General features: G+C 48.8%; 1 protein-coding gene across 1 annotated transcript in view; it reads right to left on the bottom strand.

Moving 5' to 3' along the window:
- The window catches only part of LOC116977763 (protein RUFY3-like), a 94218-nt gene that overhangs the window by 26615 nt on the left and 49292 nt on the right, over nucleotides 1–18311 (bottom strand). Inside the window, exons 3-7 of the mRNA XM_033028545.1 lie at nucleotides 12689–12862; nucleotides 9834–9951; nucleotides 6749–6850; nucleotides 4332–4455; nucleotides 3229–3293 (exon numbers count right to left, since the gene is read on the bottom strand). Coding sequence (XP_032884436.1) covers nucleotides 3229–3293; nucleotides 4332–4455; nucleotides 6749–6850; nucleotides 9834–9951; nucleotides 12689–12862 — 583 coding nt within the window. The remainder of the gene's footprint in view (nucleotides 1–3228; nucleotides 3294–4331; nucleotides 4456–6748; nucleotides 6851–9833; nucleotides 9952–12688; nucleotides 12863–18311) is intronic.

The raw sequence follows: 18311 nt of genomic DNA, 5'->3' as shown, positions 1-18311 counted from the left end.
TCATGATAACTGCTGTGTACATACCACCGGATGCAAATGCTAACTCGGCTATCGGATATTTGTATGGTAGCACTAGCAGTCAACAGAGCATATATCCTGACGGTGTTCACATCATAGCAGGGGACTTTAATCATGCGGACTTGAAGAAAATGCTCCCCAAATTCTACCAGCATGTTAAATGTGCTACAAGAGGAGCTAACACACTGGACAAGGTCTACTCCAACATCAAGCTGGGCTACAGGGCTAGACCACTACCACACCTGGGTCAGTCGGACCATATGTCCCTGTTTTTAATTCCTGCATATGCCCCCCTCAGGAAAACCGCTCCTACCATTACAAAGACCATCACAACCTGGCCTGATGGTGCATCTCAACAGCTGCAGGACTGCTTCGACAGGACCAACTGGGATGTGTTTGAACACCGGGACCTGGAGGTGTTCACAGACAGTGTACTGTGTTACATTAAAAACTGCATGGACACGGTCACAGTGGACAAACGCATCCGGGTCTACCCCAACCAGAAGCCCTGGATGACCCGGAAGGTCCAGCAGCTGTTAAAAGAGAGGAACACCGCTTTTAGGTCTGGCGATAGGGCTTTATACAGCACGGCCCGAGCTAACCTGAAGAGAGGCATCAGAGAGGCCAAATCAGACTACAGGAGGAAGATAGAGGACCACCTGGACAGCAACAACAGCAGGCAGGTGTGGCAGGGGATCCAGTACCTCACCAACTACAAGACCAACCTTGGAGCTGCTGAAGGTGACGCCTCGTTGGCAGAGGAGCTGAACCTCTTCTTTGCTCGCTTTGAAGTGGAGCCACCCGAGACAGCCACATCACACCACATGGTCCACAGCAGCCTAACCCTCAAGATAGAGGAGCATGAGGTGAGGCGCACGCTGCGGGCCATCAATCCAAGGAAGGCTACTGGACCCGACGGCGTCTCTGGACGCGTGCTGAAGGACTGCGCTGACCAGCTGGCTGGAGTCTGTACGAGGATTTTCAACCAGTCTCTGGCCCAGTCCACTGTTCCACCCTGTCTGAAGTCCGCAACCATAGTCCCCTTGCCCAAAAAACCCCACATTTCCAGCCTCAACGACTACCGGCCAGTCGCACTCACACCAGTGGTGATGAAGTGTTTTGAAAAACTGGTCCGGGGTCACATCACATCACTCCTGCCCCGAAGCTTTGACCCCCACCAGTTTGCGTACAGAGCGAATAGATCTACAGAGGACGCTGTAGCCACAGCTCTCCATGCTGCACTGTCCCACCTGGAGCAGCGGGGGAGCTACGTGCGGATGCTCTTTGTGGACTACAGCTCTGCCTTTAATACCATCCTTCCCCACAAACTGGTGGACAAACTGGGGGACTTGGGACTTCCACACTCCACCTGCATGTGGATAAATAGCTTCCTGTCGGGTCGCAGCCAGAGAGTCAGAGTGGGCCATCACACATCCACGGCCCTCAGCCTCAGTACCGGCTCTCCACAGGGCTGCGTGCTGAGCCCCCTGCTCTACACCATCTACACACATGACTGCATCCCCGCCCACCACAGAAACACCATTGTCAAATTTGCGGATGACACTACGGTGGTGGGACTCATCTCCGGGGGGGACGAGTACGCCTACCGGGATGAGGTGGAGCAGCTGACAGTGTGGTGTGGAGAAAATAACCTGCTCCTTAACACCTTAAAGACCAAGGAGATAATAATAGACTTCAGGAAGAATAAAACGGACATGGTACCATTAATTATCAGAGGGGACTGTGTGGAGAGGGTGGCGGATTTCCGCTTCCTGGGAATCCATATTGAGGAGGACCTGACGTGGAGCGTGAACACCTCTGCGCTGCTGAAAAAGGTCCAGCAGAGACTGCACTTCCTGAGGGTGCTCAGGAAGAATAACATCACTCAGAGACTGCTGCTGTCCTTTTATCGGTGCTCCATTGAGAGCCTCCTAACATACTGTGTATGCGTATGGTACACCAGCTGCACAGCGGCTCAGAGGAAAGCGCTCCAGAGGGCCATTGACAACGCCCAGAGGATTGTCGGATGCCCTCTCCTTACCTTGGAGGACTTACACAGTTCCCGCTGCATCAAAAAATCCCAGAGTATTATAAAGGACATTTCCCACCCCGGACACTCCCTGTTTGAACTGTTACCGTCAGGCAGACGGTACAGATCTACAAGGACAAGGACAAACAGACTTAAAAACAGTTTTTACCCCACTGCTATAAAGGCACTAAATGTAGCCGCCAAGGAACGCAGGGGCGATACATACATACATGAAATCGACAGAAGGATGTAGGGCTGGGTGTTATGCGTGCTATTTTTATGATATTTATTTTAGTTGTTTATCTTTTTAAATATTTTACTTTGTATGTATCGTTAGCTTTTAGAAATGTTTGAATGGTGCACTGACTGGCTGACATTTTACAATTTCGTTGTACATGGTTCATGTTACAATGACAATAAAGAAACTATTCTATTCTATTCTATCTTCAGATTTAAGTTTATTATTGTCACGTGTACCGGGGTACAGTGAAAAGGTTTCTTCGGCATGCTATCCAATCAGATATGTTAATAGTCAAGTCAAGAGAGTTTATTGTCATGTGTCCCAGATAGGACAATGAAATTCTTGCTTGCTGCAGCACAACAGAGTATTGTAAGCATCAATATAGAACAGTTCAGTGTGTGTATATAGCATAGATCGTATATATACACATATATAAACAGATAAAGTGCAATAGGCTGTTATAGTTCAGAGTTTGTCTGATGGCGAGTTTAATAGCCTGATGGCTGTGGGGAAGTAGCTGTTCCTGAACCTGGATGTGCTAGATTTCAGGCTCCTGTACCTTCTAACTGATGACAGCGGAGAGATTAGTGTGCGGCCAGGATGGTGTGGGTCCTTGATGATGCTAGCAGCCTTTTTGAGGCAGCGACTGCGATAGATCCCTTCGATGGTGGGGAGGTCCGAGTCGATGATGGACTCTGACGTATGTAACAGCATACGTAAGTACAATCAAGTCAAACTCCAGTACAGTAGGTAGAGCAAAGGGGAGGATACAGAGTGCAGAATAAGGTTGGGAGCTGGGTGAGGTGTATCTGGGATCTTCCTGTGCACTGTGGATGGAGCCTGCTGTGTGCTGGTTGCTGGGCCGGGGAAGACACCGCGGGGACGGAGTGTCGGAGGAGCGAGGGGGGTAACAGCGGCACGGCGGGCGCGTGGCACTCACCCCTCTGTCGTCTTGCTGCTGTGCCCGCCATCTTTCAAGTAGAGGGAGAAATCAATGACGCCAACCTGGAACATAAAGGCAGCGTTGGTCAGCACCACGAGACCAGACTACCCCTGCTCACTGGCGGGGTCCACGCTCATAGTACACCTGGAGTGTGAGAGCTAGCAGCCTCTGTGAGAGGATTTTAGGTCATGAGGAACAGGAGCAGAATTAGGCCATTCGGCCCATCGAGTCTACTCTGCCATTCAATCATGGCTGATCTATCTCTCCCTCCTAACTCAATTTTCCCGCCTACTCCCCATTACCTCTGACACTCGTACTAATCGAGAATCTATCCATCTCTGCCTTAAAAATATCCACTGACTTGGCCTCCACAGACTTCTGTGGCAAAGAATTCTACAGATTCACCACCCTCTTACTGAATGAATTCCTCCTCATCTGCTTCCTAAAAGAACATCATTTATTTCTGGTGGGTACACAAAATTGCTGGAGGAACTCAGCGGGTGCAGCAGCATCTATGGAGCGAAGGAAATAGGCGACGTTTCGGGCCGAAACCCTTCTTCAGAATCATTTATTTCTGAGTGTGGGCTCTAGTCCTAGACTCTCCCACTAGTGGAAACATCCTCTCCACATCCACTCTATCCAGGCCTTCCACTGTTCAGTAAGTTTCAATGAGGTGTCCCCTCATCCTTCTAAACTCCAGCGAGTACAGGCCCAGTGCCGTCAAACGCTCATCATATGTTAACCCACTCATTCCTGGCATCACTCCTGTAAAGCTTCTCTGGAGCAAGCACATCCTTCCTCAGATATGGTGAGACTTCCTCAGACCTGCAGAGGCTGCTCCTTGCCTTCTGGCTACACTTCACTTGAAGTGTGGAATGTAACTGGGGAAAAGCAACACAGGTAACGGGGAGAACGTGGGAACTCCGTACAGACAGCACCCGAAGTCAGGATGGAACCCGGGTGTCTGGCGCTGTGAGCCAGCTGCTCTCCATCTCCCCGTCTCCCTCTCCCCCATATCCCTCTCCCTCTCCCTCCCCCTCTACCTCTCTTTCTCCCTCCCTCTTCCCCTCCCCCTCCCTCTTCCCCTCCCTCTCTCCTACCTGCGTGTCCAGGTCCTCTCCCTTCATACAAAGGTTGACATCGATAACGTTGAGTCCCACCAGCAGACCGGCGATCACCGCTCCCTCCTCTTCCATCATCAGAGCGTTCGGCTCATAGAACTCGCTGAAAGGCAAAGGGAAGATATGCCACACTGCAGCAAGGATAGAGGTCAGCTGGAGAGGGTGCAGAGAGGATTCACCAGGATGTTGCCAGGACTCGAGGGGCTGAGCTCACAGGGAGAGGTTTGAGTAGACTGAGAGAATGGAAAAGCTGGGCTTGTACACTCTGGAGTTTAGAAGGATGAGAGGGTATCTTATTGAAACATATAAGATTGTTAAGGGTTTGGACACGCTAGAGGCAGGAAACATGTTCCCGATGTTGGGGGAGTCCAGAACCAGGGGCCACAGTTTAAGAATAAGGGGTAAGCCATTTAGAACAGAGGCGAGGAAACACTTTTTCTCACAGAGTGGTGAGTCTGTGGAATTCTCTGCCTCAGAGGGCGGTGGAGGCTGGTTCTCTGGATGCTTTCAAGAGAGAGCTAGATAGGGCTCTTAAAGACAGCAGAGTCAGTGGATATGGGGAGAAGGCAGGAACGGGGTACTGATTGGGGAAGATCAGCCATGATCACATTGAATGGCGGTGCTGGCTCGAAGGGCCGAATGGTCCACACCTGCACCTATTGTCTATTGTCTAGACTTACTTAGTTCCTCCCACACTGTTGAGTGCATTGGGCAGCAAGCTTTGGCCATTGTGTTTGGTCATGTGTGATGACTTCCACCCTCGATAGGTTAGACTTGCAGGGGGCGAGCTCCATCTCACGTGCCGGTTTCCAGTATAGTTTGTGCTTGCTGTTTCCGTAGCGGGTTAGGGCTTTACGGGGTAGAGGTGCTAACCCTACACCCAACCCTCCTCCTTTGTCGGGGCTTAGGACCGGCACTGGCTTGGGATGTCCATAACCAGAGGCAGATAGGCTGGGATTCTATTCCTTGGAGCGCCGGAAGATGAGGTGTGATCTTATTGAGGTGTATAAATTCATGAGGGGAATACAGTGGTGCAGCAGTAGAGTTGCTGCCTCACAGCGCCAGGGACCCCGGTTCCATCCTGACTACGGGTGCTGTCTGTGTGGAGATTGTACGTTCTCTCTGGGGCCTGTTTCCACGTTGTATCACCAAAGTCTAAAGACAGGGTGAATCAAGAACTACCTTTACCCAGGGCTGGGGAATCAAGAACCACAGAACAAAGGTTTAAGGTGAGAGGGGAAAATTAAATAGGAGTTCGTGGAGCAACTTTTTTCACACAGAGGGTGGAGGATATATGGAAAGAGCTGCCAGAGGAGGTAATTGAGGCAAGTACTAAAACAATTTAAAATACATTTGGACATGTGCCTGGACAGGAAAGGGTTAAAGGGATGATGCAGACAGGGAACTGCAGATAAAGTCAAAGTCATACAGCGTGGAAACAGGCCCTTGGCCCAACTTGCCCACACCAACCAACATGGCCCATCTACACTAGTCCCACTTGCCTGCGTTTGGCCCACATCCTATCAATGTACCTGTCCAAATGTCTCTTAAACATTTTCATTGTACCTGCCTCAACTACCTCCTCTGGCAGCAGTAAACCGGATGCTGGTTTACAAAAAAAAAGACAAAGTGCTGGAGTAACTCAGCGGGTCAGGCAGCATCTGTGGAGAACATGGACACAGAGTGCTGGAGTAACTCAGCGGGTCAGGCAGCATCTCTGGAGAACATGGATAGGTGACGTATCGGGTCTGAAGAAGTTGAAGCGTACCCCTACTGCATTTAAGACATTTAGACAGGTACGTGGATAGGACAGGTTTAGAGGGATATGGGCAGGGCTGGATTAACCATTAAGCAAAATAAGCACGTGCTTAGGGCATCAAGGGAAGAGGGGCACCACAGAAATGGTAAATGGTTTACGGCACAAAAGAAATCACTTTAAACTTGCTAAAATAATATTCGAAGTGGTTTATATGATCGGAAATATAATACTTTTCAAATATAAATAAAGTGGAAGTATACAAAAAGAAACATTATTTTCCATCTTACTGTTAGTTTTGTTTCATTTTTGAAAAATAAGATTTTATTTTATGGTTTATTATTGTTTATATTATGAATTACATATATATGGGGGCACCAAAATCTTTTAAGTGCTTAGGGCCTCTATGGGTCTTAATCCGGCCCTGTATATGGGCCAAAGGCAGGTAGGTGGGACTAGTGTAGTTGGGGCATGTTGGTCGGTGTAGACAAGTTGGGCCTTTCACTCTTCAGCAGATTTCAATGAGGTCCCTACACATCCTTGTGAGATCCCACGCTGCGTTGTATTTTCTGTTCAGCTGGAAGCGATGGGGTCAGCGCAGACTAGAAGCTGCTGAGCCCAGGCGCGAGATGTCACTCACCTCAGCAGGTCCTTGCGGTTAATCAGGGCCTTCATGTAGTCGGAGAGCTTCTTCTGCATCAGAGCCAGTCGGAGCCAGGCCCGTCCCCTCCCCACCGCTGTCCTGCAAAGATGCACACCGAACATCAGTCTGCGCAAATCCAAGCCCAACCCGCCCATGGGCCCAGCACCGCGTCAGTGTATTTTAGCATAGTGGGTGGCACAGCGGTAGAGTTGCTGCCTCACAGCGCCAGAGACCCAGGTTCTATCCTGACTGCACGGTGGCACAGCGGTAGAGTTGCTGCCTCACAGCGCCAGAGACCCAGGTTCTATCCTGACTGCACGGTGGCACAGCGGTAGAGTTGCCGCCTCACAGCGCCAGAGACCTAGGTTCTATCCTGACTACACGGCGGTGCAGCGGTAGAGTTGCTACTTAGTTTAGTTTAGAGATGAAGCGTGGAAACAGGCCCTTCGGCCCACCATGTCCGCGCCGACCGGCGATCCCCGCACACTAACACTATCCTACACCCACTCAGGACAATTTTTACATTTACCAAGGCAACTAACCTACAAACCTGTACGTCTTTGGAGTGTGGGAGGAAGATCTCGGAGAAAACCCACGCAGGTCACGGGGAGAACATACAAATTCCGTACAGACAGCACACGTAGTCGGGATTTCTGGTGCTGCATGCGCTGTAAGGCTGCAACTCTACCGCTGACCATCACAGGGCCAGAGACCCGGGTTCCATCCTGACTACAGGCGCTGTCTATGTGGAGTTTCTATGTTCTCCCTGTGACCCCGTGGGTTTTCTCTGGGTGCTCTGGTTTCCTCCCACACTCCAAAGACATGCAGGTTTGTAGGTTAATTTGCTTCGGTAAATTGTCCCTTACAGAAGAGAGGCTAAACTAATCTCATCTGCATGCACGTGGTCCATATCCCTCTATTCCCTGCATGTCCACTTGCCTATCCGAGAGCCTCTTAAAAGCCATTATCGAATCTGCCTCCACCACCGCCCCTGGCAGTGCGTTCCAGGCATCCACCAGCGATCTTTCCTTCTCGACCCCAATCCCCTGCCTTCTCCCCGTGTCAAAGACTAGAGGGCATGGCTGGAAGGTAAGACGGGACGAGATCATTTGAAGGACATGTGCGGGACACGTTTCTTCTCAACACAGAGGGTGGTGGGTGCCCGGAACGTGCTGCCAGGGGTGGTGGTGGAGGCAGATTCGATAATGGTGTGAAGAGACTTTTAGATATGCACATGTTTATGCAGGGAATGGATCACATGGGAGCAGAGGAGATAAGTATTGACTTAGTGTTGTGTTTGGCGTGGACAGTGTGGGTCGAACGGCCTGTACCCGTGCTGTTCTTGCAGCTTGCCATGCAGCCAGTGTCACACAGCATGGAAATAGGCCCTTTGGCCCAACTTGCTCCCACTAACATGCCCCATCTACACTAGCCCTATCTGCCCACGTGACCCATATCCTTCTAAACCTGTCCTATCCATGTACCCGTCCAAATGTTTTTTGAGCGTTGTTATAGTACCCGTCTCAACTACCTCCTCTGGCTGCTCGTTCCTTTACCATAACACCATAAGACATAGGAACATAATTAGACCATTCAGCCCATTAAATCTACTCTGCCATTCAGTCATGGCTGATCTATCTTTTCCTCTCAACCCCATTCTCCTGCCTTTTTCTCATAACCTTTGACCCACTAATCAAGAATCTGTCAATCTCTGCCTTAAAAATATCCATTGACGGCCTCCACAGCCGTCTGTGGCAATGAATTCCACAGATTCACCACCCTCAGGCTAAAGAAATTCTTCCTCATCTTTCTAAAGGAACATCCTTTTATTCTGAGGCTGTGACCTCTGATCCGAGACTCACCCACTAGTGGAAACATCCTCTCCACATCCACTCTATCTAGGCCTTTCACTATTTGGTAAGTTTCAATCAGGTTCCCCCTCATCCTTTTAGACTATCATGGTCTGGTTATCTAGTATTTCTGCTACAACTTATTGTATTATCATTTATTGTATATTTATTTAATTAGATAGTTGGTTTAATTTATTGTAACGTGTGCCGATGTACAGTGAAAAGTACATCTGTCCATGCTGTCTGTACGGATATTACAGTGAAAAGGTTTTTCGTTGCGTGCTATCCAGTCAGTGAAAAGACTATACATGATTATAATCGAGTCGTCCACAGGGTAGATACAGGATAAGGAAATAATGTTTATAGCCCCGTAAAGTCTGATTAAAGAACTGCAGATGCTGGAGTAACTCGGCGGGACAGGCAGCATCTCTGGAGAGAAGGAATGGGTGACGTTTCGGGTCAAGACCCTTCTTCAGACTGAGTCGGGGGGAAAGGGAGATTAGAGATGTGGAAGGGTAAGGTGTGAAAATGACAGATCAAAGCAGATGATAAGGAAATGTAGGATGGTTCATGTTGGCTGAGGGGAAGGTGACAATGAGGCATACAATCAGTAAAATGAATCAGGAGGACAGTGAAACTAGTCAGAGAACTAGGGTGGGGAAGGGAACGGAGAGAGAGGGAAAGCAAGGGTTATTTAAAGTTAGAGGAATCAATGTTCATACTGTTGGATTGTAAGCTGCCCAAGCGAAACATGAGGTGCTGCTCCCCCAATTTGCATTGGGCCTCACTCTGACAGTGGAGGAGGCCCAGGACAGAAAGGTCAGTGTGGGAATGGGAGGGGAAGTTAAAGTGTTGAGCAACAGGTAGGTTTAGGTGGACTGAGCGGAGGTGTTCAGCGAAATAATTGCCCAGCCTGCGCTTGGTCTTGCCGATATACAGGAGTACAAAGTAGATGGGAGATCACGACCGCTCTCTGGTTGGTGGTAAGGATGGTTCAGTTGCCTTATAACAGCTGGGAAGAAACTGTCCCTGAATCTGGAGGTGTGCGTTTCCACACTTCTGTCCTCGTGCCTGGTGGGAGAGGGGAGAAGAGGGAGTGAGACTGGTCCGTGATTATGCTGCTGGTCTTGCCGAGGCAGCGTGAGGTGTAGATGGAGTCGATGGGAGGGAGGTTGGTTTGTGTGATGTCTTGTTGCGTTAATGAGGCACCGAGATCTAACGCAGGAACTCACTTGAGGCCAGGCAGATCCTTCACACTGACAGTTATCTCCCCCGCCTCTGGACACAGCTTCTCCACCAACTCCAGAGCCCCCCAGAATGACTTGTTCTGCCCCAGGAAGGTCTTCTTAGCTAGTTACAACAAAACATTATTACAGCCACTGCAGCAAGTTGCACTAATTGATTATTAATTAATTATTAATTAATTATCATTGACATTATTAATTCTTCCTGACCATCAATTCAAACCGGCAAATCATACAATATAAACAACAATAACACAATTATAACATAGAACATAGAACAGGCCCTTTGGCTCACAATCTCTGTGCTGAACAGTCAGAGTCATACAGACCCTTCGGCCCAACTTGCCCATGCTGACCAACATGCCCCATCTACACTAGTCCCACCTGCCTGCATTTGGTCCATATCCCTCTAAACCTGTCCTATCCATGCAGCAGTCCAAACTTTTTTTAAACGTTAAGCATGCAGGTACAGCAGGCAGTGAAGAAAGCTAATGGTACACAAAAGGCTGGAGAAACTCAGCGGGTACAACAGCATCTATGGAGCGAAGGAAATAGGCAACGTTTCGGGCCGAAACCCTTCTTCAGACTGATAGGGGGTGGGGGGGGGGGGGGAGAAGGAAGGAAAAGGGGAGGAGGAGGAGCCCGAGGGCGGGGGGATGGGAGGAGACAGCTCGAGGGTTAAGGAAGGGGAGGAGAGAGCAAGGGCTAGCAAAACTGGGAGAATTCAATGTTCATGCCCCCAGGATGCAGACTCCCCAGGCGGAATATGAGGTGCTGTTCCTCCAATTTCCGGTGTTGATCACTCTGGCAATGGAGGAGACCCAGGACAGAGAGGTCGGATTGGGAATGGGAGGGGGAGTTGAAGTGCTGAGCCACCGGGAGTTCAGGTAGGTTATTGCGGACTGAGCGGAGGTGTTCGGCGAAACGATCGCCCAACCTCCGCTTGGTCTCGCCGATGTAAATCAGCTGACATCTAGAGCAGCGGATGCAGTAGATGAGGTTGGAGGAGATACAGGTGAACCTTTGTCGCACCTGGAACGACTGCTTGGGTCCTTGAATGGAGTCGAGAGGGGAGGTGAAGGGACAGGTGTTGCATTTCTTGCGGTTGCAACGGAAAGTGCCCGGGGTGGTACGGGAGGGAAGGGAAGAATTGACAAGGGAGTTGCGGAGGGAGCGGTCTTTGCGGAAGGCAGACAGAAGAAAGCTAATGGCCTTTATTGCGAGAGGATTTGGGTTTAGGAGCAAGGAGGTCCTACTGCAGTTGTACAGGGCCCTGGTATTGTGTGCAGTTTTGGTCTCCTAACTTGAGGAAGGACATTCTTGGAAGGATATTGAGGGAGTGCAGCGTAGGTTCACCAGGTTAATTCCTGGGATGGCAGGACTGACATATGATGAAAGAATAGGTCGACTGGGCTTGCATTCACTGGAATTTAGAAGGATGAAAGGGAATCTTAAAGAAACATATAAAATTCTTAAAGGATTGGATAAGCTAGATGCAGGAAAAATGTTCCCCATGTTGGGGGAGTCCAGATACCAGGGGCCACAGTTTAAGAATAAGGGATGGGCCATTTAGGACTGAGATGAGGAAAAACTTCTTCATCCAGAGAGTTGTGAATCTGTGGAATTCTCTGCCACAGAAGGCAGTGGAGGCCAATTCACTGGATGTTTTCAAGAGTTTGATTTAGCTCTTAGAGCCAACGGAATCAAGGGATATGGGGGGAAAAAGCAGGAATGGGGTACTGATTGTGGATGATCAGCCATGATCATATTGAATGGCTGTGCTGGCTCGAAGGGCAGTATGGCCTACTCCTGCACCTATTTTCTATGTTATGTACCATCATGTACCGAACCCAAATACCACCAACCCTGGTTGCGTGGCAATTAAAGATTCTATTCTATTCTATTCTATTCTATTATGATAGTAACATGATGCCAAGGCCAACCCTTATCTGCCTGCCAGTAATCCAAATCGCTCCATGGCCATGTACCTATCTAAAAGTCTTTTAAACCCCACTATCATATCTGCTTCCACCACCACAATGTATTCCAGGCCCTCACCAATTGGTGTAAAAAAAACTTGCCCCGCTCAACTCCTCTAAACTTTGCCCCTCTCACCTTCAATCTATGCCCTCTAGTATTTGATTTTTGCCTGCTGGGAAAAAGGTTCTGACTATCTACCCTATCTATGCCTCTCATAATATTATACACTTCTATCAGGTCACCCCTCAACCTCTGACAATCCAAGTCTGTCCATCCTCTCCTTGTAGCTGAAACCCTCTAATCCAGGCGTCATTCTGGTAAACCTCCTCTGCACCCTCTCCAAAGCCTCCACATCTTTCCTGCAATGGGGGCGACCAGAACTACACGCAATACTCCACATGCGGCCTGATCAAAGTCCTATAGATCTGCAACATGACTGCCTGACTCTTATACTCAATGCCCCGACCGATGAAAGCAAGCGTAGCAAATGCCATAATTACAATGACAAATGCCAAACCATAATATAACAATCAAATAACCACCTGCCAACCATGCACCCAAAACCCAACCATCACCCCATCCATCACCGAATGAGCTACACATCTGACGCCCATCGAACCACACCTTGCCACCATCCATCCATCACCCGCCCCAAAAACACCCACCCTACCACCAATCACCACCCAACCCACCCAGTCGGCATCCCAAACAACTACCACCCAGGCAAACACCACCCCCCCACCACCAATCCACCCATCGCCCACCCACCCAATCTCCACCCACCCACCCTTCACCACACAACCACCCTTCACCCACCCAACCACGACCCAGTGTGGGGTGTCATGGAGGGGGAGCTCCCTCACCTTTGAGGCCGTGCTTGAGGCAGTGCTCCATCACCACGAAGAACTGCTGGAGCGGGGCGTAGTCGGAGTCGAGAGAGCGGCCCAGGTTGAGGGCCGATTCTATCAGACCCTTGATGCTCAGCTTGGCCATGTTCATGAGGTTGAGGCGTTCGATCGCAATGGGGTCCTTGGGGTCTGCGAGAGGTAGAACAGATACAAGAAGGTTTAGACCCAGAGCACTGGACACAGAGAGAGGTGGGCAGCCTGTTCAATGGCTCAGAAGCACGCCTCAAACTGTGGGAACAACTGCTCTGCTCTTCCATTTTGTCTTTCAACTTGGGGAGCACTTCACTGTGGGAATCGAACTTTACGCAGCTTTGCCCTTGCTCCCCCTCCCCCTAGTCGCAACAGAGTCCCCCGAATCCTCACCTTTTACCCCATCAGCTGTCGCATACAACACATAATCCTCCAAAATCTTCGCCACCTCCAACGGGATCCCACCACTAGTCACATCTTCCCATCTCCACCCCGATTCCGCAGAGACCGTTCCCTCTGTAACTTCCTGGTTAACTCATCCCGTCCAACCCAAACCTCCCCCTCCCCAGGTACCTTCCCCTGCAACCGCAGATGATGCAACACCTGTCCCTATACCTCCTCCCTCGACTCTGTCCTGGGACCCCGACAGTCCTTTCAGGTTAGGCAGAGGTTCACTTGCACCTCCCCCAACTGTACCTCCTCCAACTGTCCCACTTGCACCTCCTCTACTGTATTCATTGTTCAAGATGTGGACTCTTATACATTGGCGAGACCAAACGCAGACTGGGCGATCGTTGCGATCAGCCCGCCTGAACCAACCTGACCTCCCGGTTGCTAAACACCTTAATTCTCATTCCCATTCCCCAACAGACCTTTCAGTCCTCGGTCTCCTTCATTGTCAGAGTGAGGCTAACCGCAAATTGGAGGAACAGCATCTCATATCTCGCTTGGGCAGCTTACAGCCCAGTGGTATGAATATTGATTTCTCTCACTTCAGGTAGCCCCGGCATTCCCTCTCTCTCTATCCCTCCCCCACCCAAGTCGCACTAGCTTCTCATTTTCACCCAACAAACAGCTAACAAAATGGCCCGTTTCCTTTATCATTGTTACTTTTTTGCATATCTTTCATTCATTGTTCTTTATCTCTCCACATCACTGCCTATATCTCTCGTTTCCCTTATCCCTAACCAGTCTGAAGAAGGGTCTCTACCCGAAACGTCACCCATTCCTTCTCTCCAGAGATGCTGCCTGTCCCGCTGAGTTACTCCAGCATTTTGTGACCACAAATTTCACTGTACCAATTGGTGCATGTGACAATAAATGTCTCTTGTCTCGTCTATCTACGGTTTAAACCACCATCTGCACCTCCAGTGAATGTACGTTGTGAGAGCTGGGGTAAACATGCCTAGTAACAGTGGCCCAGAGAGTCAAGAACAAGCCTACTAAACACATGAAGAGCCAATGCACTCAAGGCCACATCAAGAAATCCTAATCTTCCTACAAAGATAAAGAAGCTTATTTCTCAGTGGAAAGTTACTAAATTCTGGATCACAATAGTTAACCCTGTAAACAAGTGGACGTGACTAACCTTGCTTTTTTGCTATCAAAAGTGATCTGAAGATACTGCATGCTTTTAGTCTGGAGAACAATCTCTTGCTTGACTGTTCTCCTTGTCTGACAAGTTATTGTCAATAAAGTGGCTACAGTTTGATAGTCACTCAGGTCTGGTGTAAATCATTCCAACAGAACAATGCTGGTACATGATCGACACTGTGACCTGCCTGGCGTGTTACTGATGGTGGCATCATGTGACATACAACATAGAACAGTGGGTCCCAAACCGAAACGTCACCCATCCTATTTCGCCAGAGATGCTGCCTGACCCGCTGAGATACTCCAGCACTCTGTGTCCATGTTCCCCAGAGATGCTGCCTGACCCACTGAGTTACTCCAGCACTCTTGTGTCCATGTACTCCAGAGATGCTGCCTGACCCGCTGAGTTACCCAGCATTCTGTGTCCATGTTCTCCAGAGATGCTGCCTGACCCGTTGAGTTACTCCAGCACTCTGTGTCCATGTTATCCGGAGATGCTGCCTGACCCGCTGAGTTACTCCAGCACTCTGTGTCTATATCTTCGGTATAAACCAGCATCTGCAGTTCTTTACTACACATTGAACAGAACAGAAACGGGCCCTTTGGCCCATAACGTCTATGCTGAACTTGGTGCAAAGACCATGTGCGTATCTAAAGTCTCTTAAACACCACTATCTGCCTCCACCATTACTCCTGGCAGCACGTTCCAGGCACCCACCATCCTCTGTGTAAAAAAAATTGCCCCGCACATCGCCTTTAAACATTGCCCCCTCTCACCTTTAACCTGTGCCCTCTTCTCGTCTTTGACATTTCCACCTGGGGAAAGATTCTGGCTGTCTACCCTATCTATGCCTCTCATAATTTTATATATCTCAATCGGCTCCCCTCAGCCTGCAGCGTTTTAGAGAAAACAATCCAAGTGCGTCCAATTTCTCAGTGTTACTAATACCCGCTAATCCAGACAGCGTTTGGCAGTGTAAACCTCGTCTGCACCCTTTCCAAAGTCTCCACACCCTTCCTGTAATGGGGGTGACCAGAACTGCACACAATGAGCATGAGGAGTATCAAACTGGAGCAGGGGCCAGGAAACCACTCACTCCCCACAGACGGCCCAGCAATGGCCAAACTCCTCAGTGGTCTAAGATTAGATTAGATTAGATTAGATTAGATTAGATAGCCTTTATTGTCATTCAGACCGAAGTCTGAACGAAATTGAAGCAGTCATACATACAATACAATACAATCCAATAAGGAAGATCAGTGTAGGAGCCATTTAGCTATGATCAGCATTTTATGTATTCTGTCTAGTCAGCATGCTTACATGAAGGAGTGTGGCTTTCAGTGGAGAAGTTGCAGTTTAAACATTGTGGGACTGAGATGTCCTAGTTTTTTACCACACAGGCACTGAGTTTTACCGTGCTCTGAACCATGTGCTGAGCTATGGATTAAAGATTTAAAGCACATTTATGACGTAATGGAACAGCAATTGAGATCGGAGTGTGATGAACTATGCCTTTGCTTTGTATTACTTTATTAAAAGATAATGAATCAAGATTCAATGACTGGAAGACTCATTTTGCTATCACTGAAGCTCGGTGAATGCGTAAGCTAAAGCCGTTTACAGTCGCCACGGGGTTTTATGGTTATCAGGGCAAGGCCTTGAGAACATTATCTATACGGCCATAATAATCAGCATGTCTCCAACAACCATTACCAACCTCTACAGAGGCACCATAGAAAGCAGAATGGCACGGTGACGCAGCGGTAGAGCTGCTGGCTCATAGCGCCAGAGACCCGGGTTTGATCCTGTCTGTACAGAGTTTGTGCAGGCTCTCTGTGACCGCGTGGGTTTTCTCAGAGTGCTCCTGAGTACTTTCCAGAGACGTACAGGTTTGGCCTTAGAATGTAGGGTAGTGTTAGTGTCTGCGGTGATCGCTGGTCGGCACGGACTCGGTGGGCCGAAAGGCCCGTTTCCCTACTGTATCTCTAAAGACTAAAGTCTAAAACATACTGTTGGGATGCTTCAGCTTGGGTTAGGAACAGCTCTGCCTAAAGTCTCAAGGAAATGCAATATGTTGTAGGATGTAGCCCAGTCCATCACACAGACCAGACTCCCCACCATTGACTCCATCTCCATGCTGCTTCGAGAAAAGCAGCCAACATAATCAAAGACTTGTCCCTGTCCCACTCCGGTCATTCCTTCTTCTCTCCGCTCCCGTCCGACAGAAGGTACAGAAGCTTGAAGGTGCGCAACACCGGACTCAGGAACAGCTTCTTCCCCTCTGTTATCAGGTCCTTCCATAAGCTAGGGCACTGTCCGATTCACCTCTACCCCATTGCGGACATTGGACATTGTCACTGGAACTGATGTGCTACAGTGCTGAGAACTATATTCTGCACTCTGTATCTTCCCCTTTGCTCTACCTATTGTACTGGAGTTTGGCGTGATTGTATTTGTGTATAGTATTAACTAATCTGATTGGATAGCATGCAAAACAAAGTTTTTCACTGTACCTCAGTCCACGGGGCAATAATAAATCTAAATCTGCATTTTCTTTTTACCTGCAGCACTATAATGCTGTAACACTATATTCTGCTCTTTACAAGACCTGTGCGATAGTAATCTTACTATACGTGTGCACAATTATACTTCAGTACAAGAGTGTAAGATTAGATTGCACAGAGGCAATTCACAAGATTCACCATGTTTCCCGTGCCAACTTGTGCCCGGCAAGTTCAACGTTGTTAAACATGCAGTTCTGCTTTAGAAACATAGGTGCAGGAGTAGGCCATTCGGCCCTTCGAGCCTGCACCGCCATTCAATATGATCATGGCTGATCATCCAACTCAGTATCCTGTACCTGCCTTCTCTCCATACCCCCTGATCCCTTTAGCCACAAGGGCCACATCTAACTCCCTCTTAAATATAGCCAATGAACTGGCCTCAACTACCTTCTGTGGCAGAGAATTCCACAGATTCACCACTCTCTGTGTAAAAATGATTTTCTCATCTCGGTCCTAAAAGACTTCCCCCTTATCCTTAAACTGTGACCCCCTTGTTCTGGACTTCCCCAACATCGGGAATAATCTTCCTGCATCTAGCCTGTCCAACCCCTTAAGAATTTTGTAAGTTTCTATAAGATCCCCCCTCAATCTTCTAAATTCTAGCGAGTACAAGCCGAGTCTATCCAGTCTTTCTTCATATGAAAGTCCTGACATCCCAGGAATCAGTCTGGTGAACCTTCTCTGTACTCCCTCTATGGCAAGAATGTCCTTTCCTCAGATTAGGAGACCAAAACTGTACGCAATACTCCAGGTGTGGTCTCACCAAGACCCTGTACAACTGCAGTAGAACCTCCCTGCTCCTTATACTCAAATCCTTTTGCTATGAATGCTAACATACCATTCGCTTTCTTCACTGCCTGCTGCACCTGCATGCCTACTTTCAATGACTGGTGTACCATGACACCCAGGTCTCGTTGCATCTCCCCTTTTCCTAATCGGCCACCATTCAGATAATAGTCTACTTTCCTGTTTTTGCCACCAAAGTGGATAACCTCACATTTATCCACATTATACTGCATCTGCCATGCATTTGCCCACTCACCCAACCTATCCAAGTCACCTTGCAGCCTCCTAGCATCCTCCTCACAGCTAACACTGCCCCCCAGCTTTGTGTCATCCGCAAACTTGGAGATGTTGCATTCAATTCCCTCATTCCAGATCATTAATATATATTGTAAATAGCTGGGGTCCCAGCACTGAGCCTTGCGGTACCCCACTAGTCACTGCCTGCCATTCTGAAAAGGACCCGTTTACTCCTACTCTTTGCTTCCTGTCTGCCAGCCAGTTCTCTATCCACATCAATACTGAACCCCCAATACCGTGTGCTTTAAGTTTGTATACTAATCTCTTATGTGGGACCTTGTCGAAAGCCTTCTGAAAGTCCAGATATAACACATCCACTGGTTCTCCCTTATCCACTCTACTAGTTACATCCTCGAAAAATTCTATA

Source organism: Amblyraja radiata, chromosome 1 (genome assembly GCF_010909765.2).
Source record: "Amblyraja radiata isolate CabotCenter1 chromosome 1, sAmbRad1.1.pri, whole genome shotgun sequence".
NCBI classification, from domain to species: domain Eukaryota; kingdom Metazoa; phylum Chordata; class Chondrichthyes; order Rajiformes; family Rajidae; genus Amblyraja; species Amblyraja radiata.
Note: the sequence above shows the minus strand (reverse complement) of the source record. Positions and strands in the feature narration are given on the sequence as shown.